General features: G+C 36.8%; 1 protein-coding gene across 1 annotated transcript in view; it reads left to right on the forward strand.

The window, feature by feature from the left end:
- NCAM2 (neural cell adhesion molecule 2) overlaps positions 1-15,991 on the forward strand; it is a 290,517-nt gene that overhangs the window by 167,192 nt on the left and 107,334 nt on the right. The window contains exon 9 of the mRNA XM_042459409.1: positions 9,140-9,290. Coding sequence (XP_042315343.1) covers positions 9,140-9,290 — 151 coding nt within the window. The remainder of the gene's footprint in view (positions 1-9,139; positions 9,291-15,991) is intronic.

A 15,991-nucleotide genomic window follows, 5' to 3' on the forward strand; every position in this document is an offset into this window, starting at 1 on the left:
TGTCATAGCTGGTGACACATGGCATTCTTTAGATCTAAACCAACTGAATATATTAGGAAGAGAGATAGATATTTTAAAATGCAACTTGGTTATCAACAGTGACAAGCAAATCACCTTATACTTGAAAATTTGTGTGTGTCCATGTGCATGTGTGTGTGTGTTTGTGTGTATGTTGTATCTTGAATGTCCCTTCAAGTCATGAATTTCACAGAGTTTTCTCAGGCAAGAAATACTCAGAAGTGGTTTATGAATTTCTTCCTATGAAATATACAGCACCTGGTATTCTTTGGCAGACTCCTATCCAAGTACTAAGCAGGACTGATGTTTCCTAGCTTCCAAGATCAGACAGGATCTGATGTCTTTAGGATATTTAGGCAGCCTCAACAGCTACGTGTTATAAAAGTTTTAAAATATATTCAGAAACAAAAATCTTTATTGAATTTTCTTTAACTCTTGTGGATTAAGTACCAACCATGTTGGTCACAGTGTCATTTTTTCTATATAAATAACTTTGGGTCCTTGCTCCATGTAATGTTATTGCCTGCAGAAATCAGCTTAAGTTTACCGAGATCTATGGAAAGGGAGCACTTACTGAAGCTTTGAGAACCATATACAAAATGTTCATTACTGTTTGTAGTTGTTCTCTCATTGTATATTGTCCTTCACTCATCAAAATGGATACCCTGGCAAATGTACAAGTCTTTTATTTGCTGGAAAAATACTAAAGAAGCATCACATATAGACACTGATCAATGAAACTGATTTACAAAATTATGCAAGCAAAGAGGGACTGATAACTATAGAAAGGTTAATCCTAGTATATGACCATACAGGCATTCACAAAACACTATAACAAGGTCATACTCCTATATTGAAATGAGATCTCAGAGTTTTACTTAACAAAATTAAAGAAGTTGGTTTCTGACTCATAGGGTCATTTAGCTCTTGAAAATATTGGTGCTATTTATTGTTTTTCAACTTCATGCACTCTGAGGATCTATATAATTTTTTTAAAAAATGCAAAAACCCTGTCAGGAAAGTAGGAACTGAAAACAACAGGGGGGAAAAATCAGGCAATCAATTCTAAAATTCTTTTAGAGTTCTTTAAAAGTTCCTCATTATTCCTTAATAAATTATATCACTGCATACAAAGAGATTTCAATAGAACTAATTGCTTTTGCAATATTACCTTTCATTTTTTGTGTTGATGCAAAAGTATGGAGGCTCTATTGAAAGAATCAGTGTTCTCTGCCTAACAAAGGCGCTTTACAGACCACCCAAAAAGGCGGTCTGTAAAGCGCCCTCATTTGCTGCACAGAGGAGCCTCAGCAGCCAAACCGTGTGACTCCTCCACGCAGCAAAAAGAAGCCGCAAAAAGTGGCTTCTTTTTGCAGCATGGTAATGACGCCGCAAGGCACCAATGGCACACTTGTGGCATCATTACCACACCATGAAGTGCAGAGGCTAAGCGTCCGCTACGTCAAAATAGTGGCACCCATGTAGAATAGGCACCGCCATTTTGTACATGCTCAGCATGGACTAGGATTGGGGGCGTCTGGAAAGGATGCCCCTTTCTAACCCTAGTACATGCCGAGCACATACTATCGGCACGTGTAGAACGCACCAAAGAGGACTGTGATCTCACAAAGGAACGCTGACATATTGGATCTCAGAAGGAGTACCATTTTGTATTGCTAATGGAATTTGAATGTTATCTCCTGAACTTGGGAATTCTTTGCTCCCAGTGTCACATGGCCAGAAGGAAGAGGTCTCTGACTGCATAGGTATCCCTCCACACCATCTTAACACCGAACAACACACTAACAACCTTGGCAAAATTTGACTAACATCATCATTAAAAAAATAATAATCTCCTATATAATTTTCAAAGACTTTGTCTTATGAAGGAGCTGATGGAGTTTCAAAAGGGTGTGTCATGTATTTTGTGCATTTTGGTCGGCTGGGTAAAGGTATCATTTTTTTTGCAGATTTTGAATGTAATTGTACTTTGCTATACGGCCAACTTATCTGCCTCGAATATGTTGATTCAGTAGTTTATCCTGAGAGTAATAATTGGATGTAAACTCATTTGTTAGTCCCAACTAAAATAGACTCATTAAAATAAATAGGATTTATGAAAACTGATTATGCTGTTTATTAATCTGGTTGGTTTGAACTGGTGCAAAGAAGGTATCTCTGTGTTCTGAGTTCATCCCTGTTTTTATGTAATGTTGAGCTTTTACATCCCATGTGACCTTGAATTTTTAAAGTTGGTTTTTAAGGATTTGTATTTTAGCTTGTTTTTGTTTGTTTTTGTTATTGTTTTCTGCCTTTTTGGTAAGAAATAAAGTTATTAAAAATTAATCTGATTGGTGTTGTTGTGTTATTGTTGTTGCTCTGTGCCTTCAACTCATTTCTGATTTATGGTGACCCTAAACATACCTAAACACAGTCAAGATTTATTCAAATGAGGTTTTGCCATTGCCTTATTTTGAGGATGAGCAAGTGTACCTGCCCACAGTTACCCAGTGGTTTCTCTTGTATCTCAAAGTCCTCATCCATCACTCAAAACATCACACAGTGTTGGCTGGGATTAACATTTATATTTAGACCTTGGATCTAGGCCGAAATTACAAAGTAATTAAGATGCTTTTGTTAGTATATAGATCTTTGTTAAACTGTGGGATGTAGAACAGAATCTCTCCTTTCTTTTATTTGGAACTACATTTTCTCTTACTTCTGGTCCTAAATGTGTGTTTTTTTTAATCTCTTGTTTTCCTACAGCCATATGTATAAGTTTACTGTGGAAAATTGTTTCATATTTAATTTCACTTTTTTACAGGATCTGTATGCTTTTGACAAAGAGTAACGGAAAAACAGGATTTTATATGATATCCTGATAATCATTCAAGGCTGCCACAGATTCTATTGCAGTCCTTTGGCTGGACTTTGGGGCAGTTTATTATTTATTTTTAAATTTATTATTTATTTATTTTGCAACCAATGGTGGGCTAGCTATATTGCATTTACAATGGACCCATGCTTTATGCAGGGGATCTATTCTGGACACTCTCGCGTAAGGTGAATAACACATATGCTTGAACCCCATTGAATAGAATGAGGCTTGGGCACAGCGGTATGTGTACGCCATGGGCACACGTATTGCAGTGGGCACATTGTATTGCAGTGTGGCTTCAGCGTATGGTGCGAACATACTATTTTATGCATAAAATGATGTTTTAGTTGATCTTGGGTTAATTCTCATTAACTTTTCAAATAATATTAAGTAACAGGATAAGCCTATGACTATCAATACTTTTAGGTTAACAAAGCTTGCTCCCATGAAAGTGTTTGTAGGATTCTTAAAATAAGTCTTGCAGGATGAAAATATTGGCATGTTTTTTAAGCATGACATCCAGGTGCATTTAATACATGTTGCATTTCTGTACATTTATTAGGTTGAATGAATGTCATTTGTATAGATTTACTTCCAGATTCTCAGCTAATACAGTCCTGCTTCTCTGTAATAGCTTCTAAAACATTTATAGGGCAAGACTTTAGAAACATTTTTGGGAATACACATCACAGGAATACATATTTGACAACGGTGTACAACAGTTTATGAAATAAGTCTCATTTTTAAATAAATAAATAAAAATAACTTATCTAGCCTTTTTGCCTTTCTCCCAAAAATTGGTCCTTAACAGTTGAGGTGGAGAATAGACAAGTTATTCATCTTACTTGCTCCATATTTGTTTTTGGCTTTTTCCATTTAATCTTCAAGTTTTGTCCTGGTCTTTCAGTCTTCAAGTCATGAAATACTGAATAATAGCTAGATTTTGCATGTAATTAATGTTTTTATATAATTAAACTAATTGAAATGAAATGAAATTGTCAGCTAAATTAGAAGTGCTTCCATTGGCTAGTGCATAATTGTCTTGGTTTGGGACAGTAGCTTTGGAGCATGGAGTCAGATCAGAAAATATTTGAAATAGGGATACCCTAAAGAAGTGTCAGACTACTTATTAAAAAGAGGATTCATTTCTCAAAACTGGCTTCAAAGCAAAAACTTGAGACCAATGGAAAAATCTGTAAGTGTTGTGGGTTAAGTACGAACCACAATGGCTCACAGCTTGTAACTGAAATACACTCATGCATGTGCAACAGAGAAAAAAAATAAGTTCCTGTCTGGAAATTAAGAAAAAAATCTTAAGGTGAAATGAGGGGATTATACTTTCTCACCTACTCAGTGAGATGGGAAAAAGAACATTTAATTTAGCCTATTTGCTTCTAGCTAGAAAGCAGGTGCAGACCAGACCAGAGGGTGAAGCCTAGAAGCACAGTGAATGAGAGGGAAGGCAGACGCACATCATCCTTGCCTGGAGCTGTGCCTACCAAGAGTGGAAAATTTGTGCCAACATCTCCCACTTCGAAATCTCCCACTTCGAAATGATTCATGAAAACTGGAGACTCAGGGCCAAGACCTGAGATCTGACAATTCTAGTTACAGAGGATCCTTGTACTGCCTGATGTATTAACACTTCTTACTATAGATACCTGGACATTTCTCTTTTCATTATTTATTTTTCTCTCTCTCAGTTTGTAGTATTGCAAACTCCCCAGGACTTCCAAGAACAGAAAAATGGCCTCAGAACTTCCTCAGTTACTCATCTCTTGCCTATATATAGGAAGCTAGTACTATGGGTAGCAAAGAGTTTTGTTGGGGGGGGGGGGGGGGGATAAGCTTCAGCCTTTATATGTTATAATATATTCCATCCATCCAATATGATATAACACGTTAAATGAAAAATATATTCCCTTATATTCTCCGACCATATTTTGGAAGTGGAGAAAATATTTTAATATATATTCTGAACTGATGTTAAATGCTAGCACTGCTTTGTAGCTTTAAATTAATACTTATTAATGAAAGACAAGGAACCTCTATTGCTATCAAATCTCATCTTTTTCTACTTTGGTCCTTCAGTTTCACTTTTTCAGTAGCTGACCACTTGAAGCAGGGGGACAAGGCTACCACACTCTCATCTTTACACATTGATTTCAACACAAATAACTGAAAAATAGAGATAAAGAGACATAGGTGTTGATGAATATGTTAGGGGACTGGGCAGAGCAGAGTATTCTATTGGTGATAATAAAACATCCTTTCTTGTCTGTAAAAAAATAAAATATAAACAAAAAAAATCTCTTGTGCTCAGGTGACAGAGCTGATGTAGATAATGGATGAGGCCTGGTTTATTTTTATTTTCTGGGCAAGACACTACTTGGCTAGTATGACACTAATCAGGTTTTGACTAATGGAATATGTAGTTGAACACAGCTGAAATACCACAATTGCTCAGTCCTGTATTTGAATATGGGAAATAGTTGCCAACTCTTCTTTCCTTGGGCCTGCAATTGACATATAGGGCTTTGTCATTTAAAGATACTAAAAATACAGCTTGCACTCATGTATCAAAAAGCACCCCAGGCTGCTGGCTTCATTTTTAAGAGGAAGTGCAGTCTCATCCAAAATGGTTGGCACTCATTCCACGTGTTTCAATAAATATAGTTGCATAGCATGGAGCTATTTGTAAATACTCAGTTATGTTGCTGCTTCTCCACCATCCCTTTCTAAAAGTCAAAGTACCATTAGTGGTTTTTTACACAGTTTCCACTTGTCATAGACTGTAGCAACTTTTTAAAAACTGGTGTAGCATACCTTCCATGTTCATATAACATGTGTACGCATATGGAAGTACACATTGTGTAGTTTGTGATTTCACAAAGCCCTGCCTCAGAATCTTTACATGCTTAGAATAACGTGGAAGATAAGAGCATACTGGGTAGTAGTGTGATGCACAATAGGGTACAACTGAGCACCTTTTTGTTGAGGGATGCATTGTGAGCATTTTCAGTTTTTATTCATATTCCTAATATTTTATTGCTTACAGAAATTCATAGTTTAGGAAAATCTGCATCCAAAAATATTTTTTTCATTGTGCAAATCACAAGAACAAGTATTCCATAAAATGCATATGCATTTTATTTTTCCCTATGTTTTTGAAAGAAAATAGACTATGATTGAAAACCTCTCATACTGATATGGACTGAAAACAGATCGATCTATCCATCCCTACTCATGGTACCCTTTTCACTATCTCCATCCTCTTGATTTGACCCTGGATTCCATTTCTCCTGTGTTTGTGTCTGTGTGTGTGTGTTTGTTGTTGTGTGCCTCTAAGTCATTTCTGACTTATGGTGAGCCTAAGGCCAACCTATCACAAGGTTTTCTTGACATGTTTTTTCAAAGGAGGTTTGTCATTGTCATCCTCTGAGGCTAAAAGTGTGTGACTTGCCCAAAGTAACCCAGTGCATTTCCACATTCAAGCTGGGATTTGAACAATAGTCTCCAGAGTCATAGTCCAGCACTCAAACTACTACACCACACTGCCTCAAGTGTGTGTGTGTGTGATTTGTGGGTATGTCTGTGTGTATTTCAGAGCTGAAAGACGTAGTAGCCACTTACTAGACAGTGACGTTATTCCCAATTTTCTTATTAAAGATTATTAGTTATTAAAATTCTGGTTTTTATGAAGAAGTCTTTACTAATTCACAACTTACTCTGGCTATATTCCATCTAGAGTGGTAACATATTTGAATAAGGTAACACATGGCTTTCACAGTGGCCTCACAGAAAAGACTCTGTCCTTCTGAATTTATGGTAGAAGAATGAAATGAGACAAAACCTTATATGATGATCCCTTAGAAAGCCCAACATGTTTTGGCCTATCACTAATTGGGCTTCTTCAGGGCCTACTATCAGAAATGTCTGGAATTGCATTCTGCATTCTTATGGTGGACCTTCTGAGTGTTAGAAGGAAGGACATCTAATAGTAATCTAACAATTATCAGTTATTAGATCAGTAATCTAATAATAAGTAATTAACTTCTAATTGATTGAGATAATAACCTCTGTAGAAGGTCAATTGGTGATAGTCTGAAAAACATTGGGCTTTTTAAGAAAGAAAGAAAAACTGTTTGAATAATGTCATAGCCCATGGGATTTTGTCTCCCTTTCATTCTTCTACTGCAAATACATGCTTTCCATTTTTTTTCCTTCTGAATTTAGGGAATAGGCAGGCTTATGTGGGGAAAATAAATTCTGTCCCTAAGCCACTTAGGACTTTAAATATAATCAACATGTGCCAATGTTTAGAAAGTATACATCTGTTTTGTAGTATGCACTCTTTCTGACTTGCTTTCTTTCTTTTCTTTGTAAAAACTGGTTAGCATGGTTCTTTCACATATTTTATAAATGGTTTTTATTTTCCATGGAACATCTTGAATATAATATTAACTGTGGCATGAGAAACCAGCATGCAAAAGCAAGTGTATGTTCTGATTAGAGATGATCTGTGGCACAGTCTGGAATGGACATGAAATAAGTACCTTTCACATAAAAGAGTCAATATATAATTTAGATGTCATTGAATTTTTTTAGGCACCCTCAAATGGCATTCAAGATTATAGGGAGGATTGAATGCTAATTGATTTTACATTCTAATGAAAACTAGTGGTCTTTGTCCCTTCATCTACCAAGAGATGGATCTTCTTTTGTTTAGCTGTTTAAACAAGCATAAACATCCCTACTTTTTAAGCATGGCTATGTACAAATCTTTGTGGAATCTTGCATTCAGCTGAAAATTCAGGACAGACAACTTTACTTGGGTACAATGAAAGTTGTAAAGGCTCCCCCCCCCCCCACAAACATAGTTGTATTATGTACATTTATGATGTAGGTAAAATCTGTTTATTCTAGTATCTACAATCTTGGTTTTACATCATGGTATTATCATTACATTAAGAATCAATTGTAAAAAATGATAATTGTAAAAAATGCATGCATCATCCCAATGTCATTCCTATGTATCCTATTGTAATGGGGAAATATCTGTCCCCATTACGATATGTAAACCATATAATACATGATATACACACATGTAATAATGGGACTAGATCAGGGTGGGTAGCATGAAGCCAATAGGCTGCAAGATGCTCTCCAGGATCTTCTGCCCTAACCATCCTGACGTTTCCTCCCCAGACCTCTCTTGCTCCGCCTTGATTTTGTCTCTCTACTTAGTTGAGTGCTAACTCTCAGCAACCTTTCTGAAAGAAAAATGGAATAGCAAAAACTATAGCAGGGGTGGCAAACTGTAGAAAGGATGGAAACTGTTTCCTCCTTGCAAGCTTCACAGGCACCCTTATGTTACTTGAAGTGACATTGTCTCACTTCCATTTCCAGGAATTTGCCCAAATGCATCTGATTTCCACAGATTTTTTTTTTTTGGGTGGGGGTGGGGGTGGGGATAGTGGAGGCCAATTGAAATCAGGTCACAATTGTTTGACTGATTTTTTAAAAAATATTGTAAGTAGTTTTCAGCCTTTTTTATTATGGTCTCTAGGTGGGCTGTAGAGATGCCCCGGGACTTCTTTTGGCCCATATGCTGCACTTTTCTCTCCCTTGTTCTAGAGTATGCTGTCCTGCTTTTGGTGCAATCATCTCTCAACCCACATAATGCAGAAATGATGAATTTTAAGGGTTAGAGTGCTTAAAAAGCACCTAATTCTCTTTGCTCTGTGATTTTCACATCAAGAATCTTAATGAGTGGTGGAATAATGAAATAAGATGAGCTATAGGGCTTTAGTCTCCTTTCTCAGGAGAGGAGTAGTTTTTAGACCTTGGAGGATAAGGAGGAGGCTTTCTGTGCATGGGAAGGATTATTTACACACTCTCTCTCTCTCTCTCTCTCTCTCTCTCTCTCTCTCTCTCTGTGTGTGTGTGTGTGTGTGTGTAAGAGAGAGAGGTGGGAAGTACATCAGGAGCTTACATGTTTATGAGAAAGAGTGAGTGAGAGAGAAAATATTTGTGTGCTTGTGTATACCTTTGTGATTACCACAGTAATATTAAAGGAATTCTATTTTAAAACTACAGAATATGCTCAATATGCTTTTAAAATTCAGGGTATTTTCAAACTTGGTATTATGCATTAGGTATAATTATTTAATACTTAATTTAAAAGGTAATTAATACAAAATAAATTAAATTCAAAATTTCTCCCCAAATGTTTCAAAACAGAGCCCAGATGGTCGTATAGAAGTCAAAGGGCAGCATGGAAAGTCATCACTGCATATTAAGGATGTGAAGTTGTCAGATGCTGGCAGATATGATTGTGAAGCTGCAAGCAGAATTGGTGGGCACCAGAAAAGCATGTTCCTTGATATTGAATGTAAGTTCTAATCATTTTCTCTTTACATATACTTTGAAAAAAAAATCAGTTTGCACTTTAGAGCAACCAGCTGAGGTGCTGAACCCCTTTGGGGACAGCAAATAGCCATTTGGATACCTTCTTTAAAATTTAGACTAATATCCAGAGAGAAATCACTGCCTCACTGAAATAGAAGCCCCCAGTGACTATTGCCTAAATGGAGAAGGGACAGTTTGACTGAGGCCTCAATGCAGCATCCTCTCAACTTATCATAAAGATCTGCATGTTGACCTACACTATACTGAACCATATACTCCCCTATAAGTTACTGTAAGGCCCTTGAAGGTCCTACATATAATCATTTCATACATAACATCAAGTAAACAGGACTGGATAAGATCTGGCTACCTCTGCATAGATACACAATGATGACAGAGATGCTGACCCCTCCCCAGAGGACCCCCATGGAGCTCAACACTGATGTCAACATTGTGCATCTTGGTATGATGGCATAGCCAAACTCTTCTCTGATCCTGACTTCTCACCATAAAACTTGAGTAGAGGGGCTTTACAGTAAGATAATGGGGGAACTTTGAGCACTGTGAAGGCAAGAAGGAGATGACAGCCATCACAATACCTGAAAATGAATAAGGGATAGTTTAGCCAATATATGATGCTAATAGAAATATGGCCTGATTGCAGCTACTGACTTGCCTCCTGTTGGTAGCTAGCATGGGAAATCCATGAGGGCTTTCAAGTGCCAGTTTTGAAGAAACTGATGTTGTTTTAAAGGCAAGCACATTATTTGTTGATACTGTAAGATAAACAACTTTATGTAAACAAGCAATTATTAGGAGGAACACACTATCTTTGAAATCACTGGGGAAAATCTATGTATTTAAGGCATCCCTGCACTCAGAGGCAGATCTGCATACAGCACAACTTCATCTGTATTGTCGGTTTTATTCAAAGCCTATTAACTGTCTGGATATGTGTTTTGATATGAATGGGAATGTGCATTTGGTGTCAGAACTGTTTTGTGTCAACTTTTATTTCCAACCCACCTAGATCAGGATCCTGTATCCTGTCTGTTTGGTTTTCTCCTTTTCAGAGGGAGGTGCCCTTTGCTACCCTTTTTAAAATAAATAAAAATATTTCTTTGTGTGTATCTGGGCATCCAGATATTAAGAGGAACACATTGATTCTTTATTAATTACAAATTATCCAATTAGGCAGAACAGAAAAGAAAGATTATGACAGAAATCAGAACTGATAGATTATTATAGAGGCTTTCTGAAGTGAGATAAGAAAACTAAGGCTTCAGTGTCAAACGCACTTATTTGGAAATGAGTCCTGTTGAAGTGCTCCTGTTATTTCATTCATTTATGAATGAAAAGATTGAGACATTAGGTTGGATAACAGGGTATTAGTTAACGGCTCAACATGGAAAGACTAAGTCACTGCTGTTAAACTTAATGGGAGAAACAATTCAGTTTTATAAATTATGATAATTATTTGTTATTTAATTCATTAGTTTAGTTTGATTTAGTTTGTTTAGGTTATGTAAATCAATATTTTAAAGTCCTGAAGATGTACAACAAAGATACAAAATACTTGAGCTTAATTTAAACAGTTTGCTGATAGGAAAATTAGCCCAAGCGATCAGTGCTTCAGCTGTAAGTCATACTGCAGGGTGGTGTGCTGACATTATCTTAAGGGGGCGTGTAATCAAATTAAAGTTAGGTTCTGATGTAAATGTTTTGCCATTCAATGTATGTTTGAAGCTACCTAGCAAGGAAATGATGACAAAAAGTGATGTAACTCTTATGTCTTAGGGTGAAACAATGATACAGCCATTTGGAGCTATTATTGCTGAATGTGAAACATCAAAATGTATGCTAGATTATTTTATGTGACAGACTGTCAAGTAATTGCATTATTGGTAGACCTGTCTGTGAGAGTTTGGATTTAATTTGCTGGGCTAATAGTTTGCTCACAGATGAAGCTTTAACACAGGAACTGGTTGCTAGAGTTGGCCTTCCATACCTGGATTCAACCTACCACAGTTTGAACATATGTTCTCAAAATCCAAAAAAGCAAACCTGGATTTTGCCATTTTATGTAAAGGACAACATTTTACTATCCAATTGTATGTAATGAGATATAAGCTTCGACAGATTTTGGTATTTACAGGGGTTCCTGGATCCAAACCCCAATGGATACTAAGGGGCCACTGTATAGATGGGGGAAATGGATATCAGGAAGCGAAGAGAGGACATGTTTCACTTGCTTCGTCACATTCACTAGTAAATGCAGTTACAGTAGCAGAAATACTTTTACTGTACCATTAGTTGTACAACAATGTTGTTTTTTTGGCTGAATATGGATGGAGATGCACATTTGTATGAACCTGAAATGCATATTTTATTAAATAGCATGCAGTGCAAAGTAACAGTGAGCTGGGCATATTAGAAGTATATGAATCTTCATCTATGTTGACCCACATGCCACCTAAACAAGAAGGAGAAAATACAGTAAGAGATGTAAAAATGAAAATACTTTCTAAAAAGGATATCAAAAAGATGCAAGATATACACATATAAATCCATATACATGGTTGCCATGTAATGAACAGAAATGTGTTTCTTTTGCTATTGTATTATGTTAATATTTATCAGTAATATTCCTATGCTATGGAATTCTGGGATCTGTAGCAAAACAATACAACTATTGTGAAGTTGAAGGCTTTCATGGCTGGAATACATAGATTTTTGTGGGTTTTTCAGGCTATGTGACCATGTTCTAGAAGAGTTTATTTGTGATGTTTCACCAGCATCTGTGGCTGGCATCTTCAGAGAAGGTGCTGTGTCTATTGTTAATCATGGTCAACTGACTAGACTACACTTTCATCTGAAGGGTCAAACTATAAGAGGCTTTGACCACTCCCAAATCTCTCTTGAACAGCTCATGCATATGAATTTGGGGCATAAAACAAGACTTATTTGAAGATATTGCAGTAAGCCCTAAGATGGATTGCTGGGTTCCAAATTCTTTCTTGGATAACCACTTTCAAATACACACATTCACACATGGGTAGGGCACATGTGAAGTTGAGTTCAAATCAGGGGAGGACACATGTGAAGGTCTGTAGGGCACATGTGAAGTTGAGTTCAAATCAGGATAGACCACTGAAGCTCCACTTCCTCAGCTCCCTGTACTGCAGAGAGAACTCGAGTGAAGAAAGTTAGGAGATATGATAATTTTCTGTATCATCAAATTGGGTATAAATGACACAAGCCAGGTTGCCATCTTTCTTCAACATAAAGTATAACTTCAAAATGATTTTAAAAATTAAAAAAATGGTTAAAAGAAGGAGCTAAAACCAGCTGAGGAATAAAAGTGGGGTTGAATTTATGGAAGCTACAGAAAAAGAGTCCCCTTATTGGTCTTTAAACAGAGGCTTGATGGCCATCTGTTGGGGATGCTTTGATTGAGAGTTCCTGCATGGTAGGGGGTTGGACTGGATGGCCCTTGTGGTCTCCTTCCAACTCCACAATTCTATGATTCAATGATTCTATGAACTAACAAAAAGGGATTCAATTAGCAGAGATGTCAAAACTTTACGAGAACATAAATGTCTTGATCTATCAAAAACACCAATAATGCTGGTGCAAGGCACTTTTTCCTTTGTGCAGTGTTTCATAGGCTGCATCCACACTGCAGAAATAATCCAGTTTGAGGCCAACTTAATTGCCATGGCTCTATGCTATGGAATTCTGGAATCTGTAGTTTGTTGAAGCACCAGAGCAACTCTGGTTCCACATGTCAGGGATGATGGGAGTTGTAGCTCTTCACCTCTGGCTCGAACTCACCACCTGGTTGTGCACCGCGCTGACCAGTTTTGGCCAGTGGTTATAGCTTAGCAAGAGTTACAGAGAACAGGCTGAAGACCTCGACAAACTCTCCAAGCCTTCTCACTCTTGCTTCCACAGAAGTCTTCACCCTTCTTCAGGATCCAGCTGGTTCTTGTAGCTTCACCCAAGACACCAGACAACTCAGTAGTCTTATATAAAAGATCTACTTTATTCTACTATATACAGCTCCAAAACTATCCAACACAACAATACTCTACTCCTCCACTATCCACTCTACAATCCACTCTACTACCCACTACTACAACCCACAAAATACATTGGGATCCATAGTCATTATTATAGTCAATGCAAGATACCACCCACTGTTTGTTTCCACCCAGTAGGCGTGTACACTATTCTCATTGGTTCTCTTGGTTCATCCTACAATTAATGATTTCATCATCTCAGCCTTGACCACTTAACAATTGTCAGGTGTGTCCAATTATCCACTTGCATTTCTGTCCTTGGCACTCAGGACTTGTTAATTGTATTACCTATTACACCTGTGTGGTTCCCAATTGGCTTCTGCTGAGTCACCCTGACTCTCACATACATGTTTTATTTCATTTACTGTATAACCCATGTTGCTTTTTCTATCAAAAACACCAATAATGCTGGTGCAAGGCACTTTTTCCTTTGTGCAGTGTTTCATAGGCTGCATCCACACTGCAGAAATAATCCAGTTTGAGGCCAACTTAATTGCCATGGCTCTATGCTATGGAATTCTGGAATCTGTAGTTTGTTGAAGCACCAGAGCAACTCTGGTTCCACAACAACTACAATTTACCAGAATTGTATAGCACTGAGTCCTAGCAGTTAAAGAGGTGTCAAACCAAATGATTTCTGCAATGCAGATGCAGCCATAGATGAATAGCCACCACTTACAAATGCCTCTCTCTAATGGCCACTCACAAAGTTTTAGACATCAGAGATATCTCATAGATGTTCTTAACACATAAGTGGAAGACATGTTGAACAATTTGTATGCAGCACTTTTTTCTTAGTGGGAATAACATCTCATTTTGTAAAAAGTAGAAGAATGTAATCTACTGTATACCAACTTTTCCATTATTTTCCAGTAATATTATGTATCCTACTTATTGAATTTCCTTACTCATATCAATTATTTATCTAATAGCCTCTTAATGTTTTCTCCAAGATTTCCTTAATTTCTTAAGTTTATCTTGAAACTGTTTTAAGAGAAACTATAAACAGCAACCAAATAGGAGTCTGGCATAAAATGTTTTAAGGAGAAAACAGACTTGGCATTTACCCATTTGAAACTAGTTTTGCTGTCAGCACATGAGCTTTATTGCAGTGATATGTCTCAATGATGTCAATGATACAATAAACTACTGAAATATGAGTAGCAAAAAGCACATGAATGCAATTATGACATGCATGTCCCTTTGGAGCAGAAACAGAGAATCTGATATAGAGTGACCTGATGGCTATGAACAATTATGGCAAAGTGGTAGATGCATTGTCAAATTAGCAAGAAATAATGTATGGTGAACTTTCAGAAAACCATACATGAAATGTTGATAGTGACTGCTCTGTATTCCAGGAACCCTTCTTAGGCAACCATTTCCTGTATTGCTATGTATTTTATATGTATTATCCTATTATCTCTTAGATTGTATGCCATAGGCAGGTTTACTCTTATATATTTATTATGTACAGCACTGTGCAAATTTACAGCGCTATATAAATAACAACAACAACAACAACAACAACAACAACCAGGCTGGGAAGAGACGTGGGGAGTGAACACTCCCTCCTTCTGCATCTTCCCAGACCAGCTGCCCTCTTGGGAAGCAGTCAGGCTGGCAAGAGATTTGGGGAGCGAACAATCACTCTCCCTGCCATCTTGTTACCATATTGACTCATATTGACTAATTCCCCCCCCCCCCCTCCTTTTTGCACCTGCACTTTGGCTAGTTTTTGTATGGTTTTAATTCTGTGTTTTTAATTCTGTTTTTAAAGTGTGTTCTTACACTGTTTATATTTATCGTTGTTGTTGTCATGATGCTGTAACCCACCTTGATCTCAAGGAAAGGCGGGCTATAAATAAACAATTTATTATTATTATTATTTATTATGTATATGTTGACCCAGGTTTTTTGGGTCAATTTTGTAGTATACATTTTTGGACTTATACATGAGTATATATGGTACATTCAGTCAAAATAAGTTACTTTGTACACAAGCAACTAGCCTAAAGTAATTTGCATGAGGATAATAGAGGAAAACAAGGATCTTTTTTTAAAAAAATTATTTAGGCATTTTTATAGTGTTTTTCATTCGAAAAATTCCATTATACTTTTCTATAGCATTCAAGCACCAGGCTAATCTGGTCTCTGTTCCTGAGGGCCATAAAACTGTGTCCTCCTCTAGAATATTTGTCCAATATCCAGGTTCAGACATTCAATATACACAGAACAAAGATGTACTTTCCGGATATATTTATTTATTTATTAGAGTATTTATACCCCGCCCTTCAGCTTTAAAGGCTATCAGAGCGGCTTACAGTTATTATTTTTAATTAGATGGTTACACGTGAAAGGTGAAAAAAAAATCTCCTAAAATAAGGACTGGAAACTTCAATATAGCATCATAAATATAATTCAATAAACCAGTGAGCCTATCCATTTCACTTTCTTTTAAAAACACAACAACAAACAATAACAGCAACATTGTTGCTAGCTATGCACATTTTTAAATGTTATTATCAAAATAAATATTAACCTAGCAAAATTATCACTTATTCACTTGGCAAGCTGACAATGTATCCAGGGAGCCATGTTT

This window comes from Sceloporus undulatus, chromosome 3 (assembly GCF_019175285.1).
Source record: "Sceloporus undulatus isolate JIND9_A2432 ecotype Alabama chromosome 3, SceUnd_v1.1, whole genome shotgun sequence".
NCBI classification, from domain to species: domain Eukaryota; kingdom Metazoa; phylum Chordata; class Lepidosauria; order Squamata; family Phrynosomatidae; genus Sceloporus; species Sceloporus undulatus.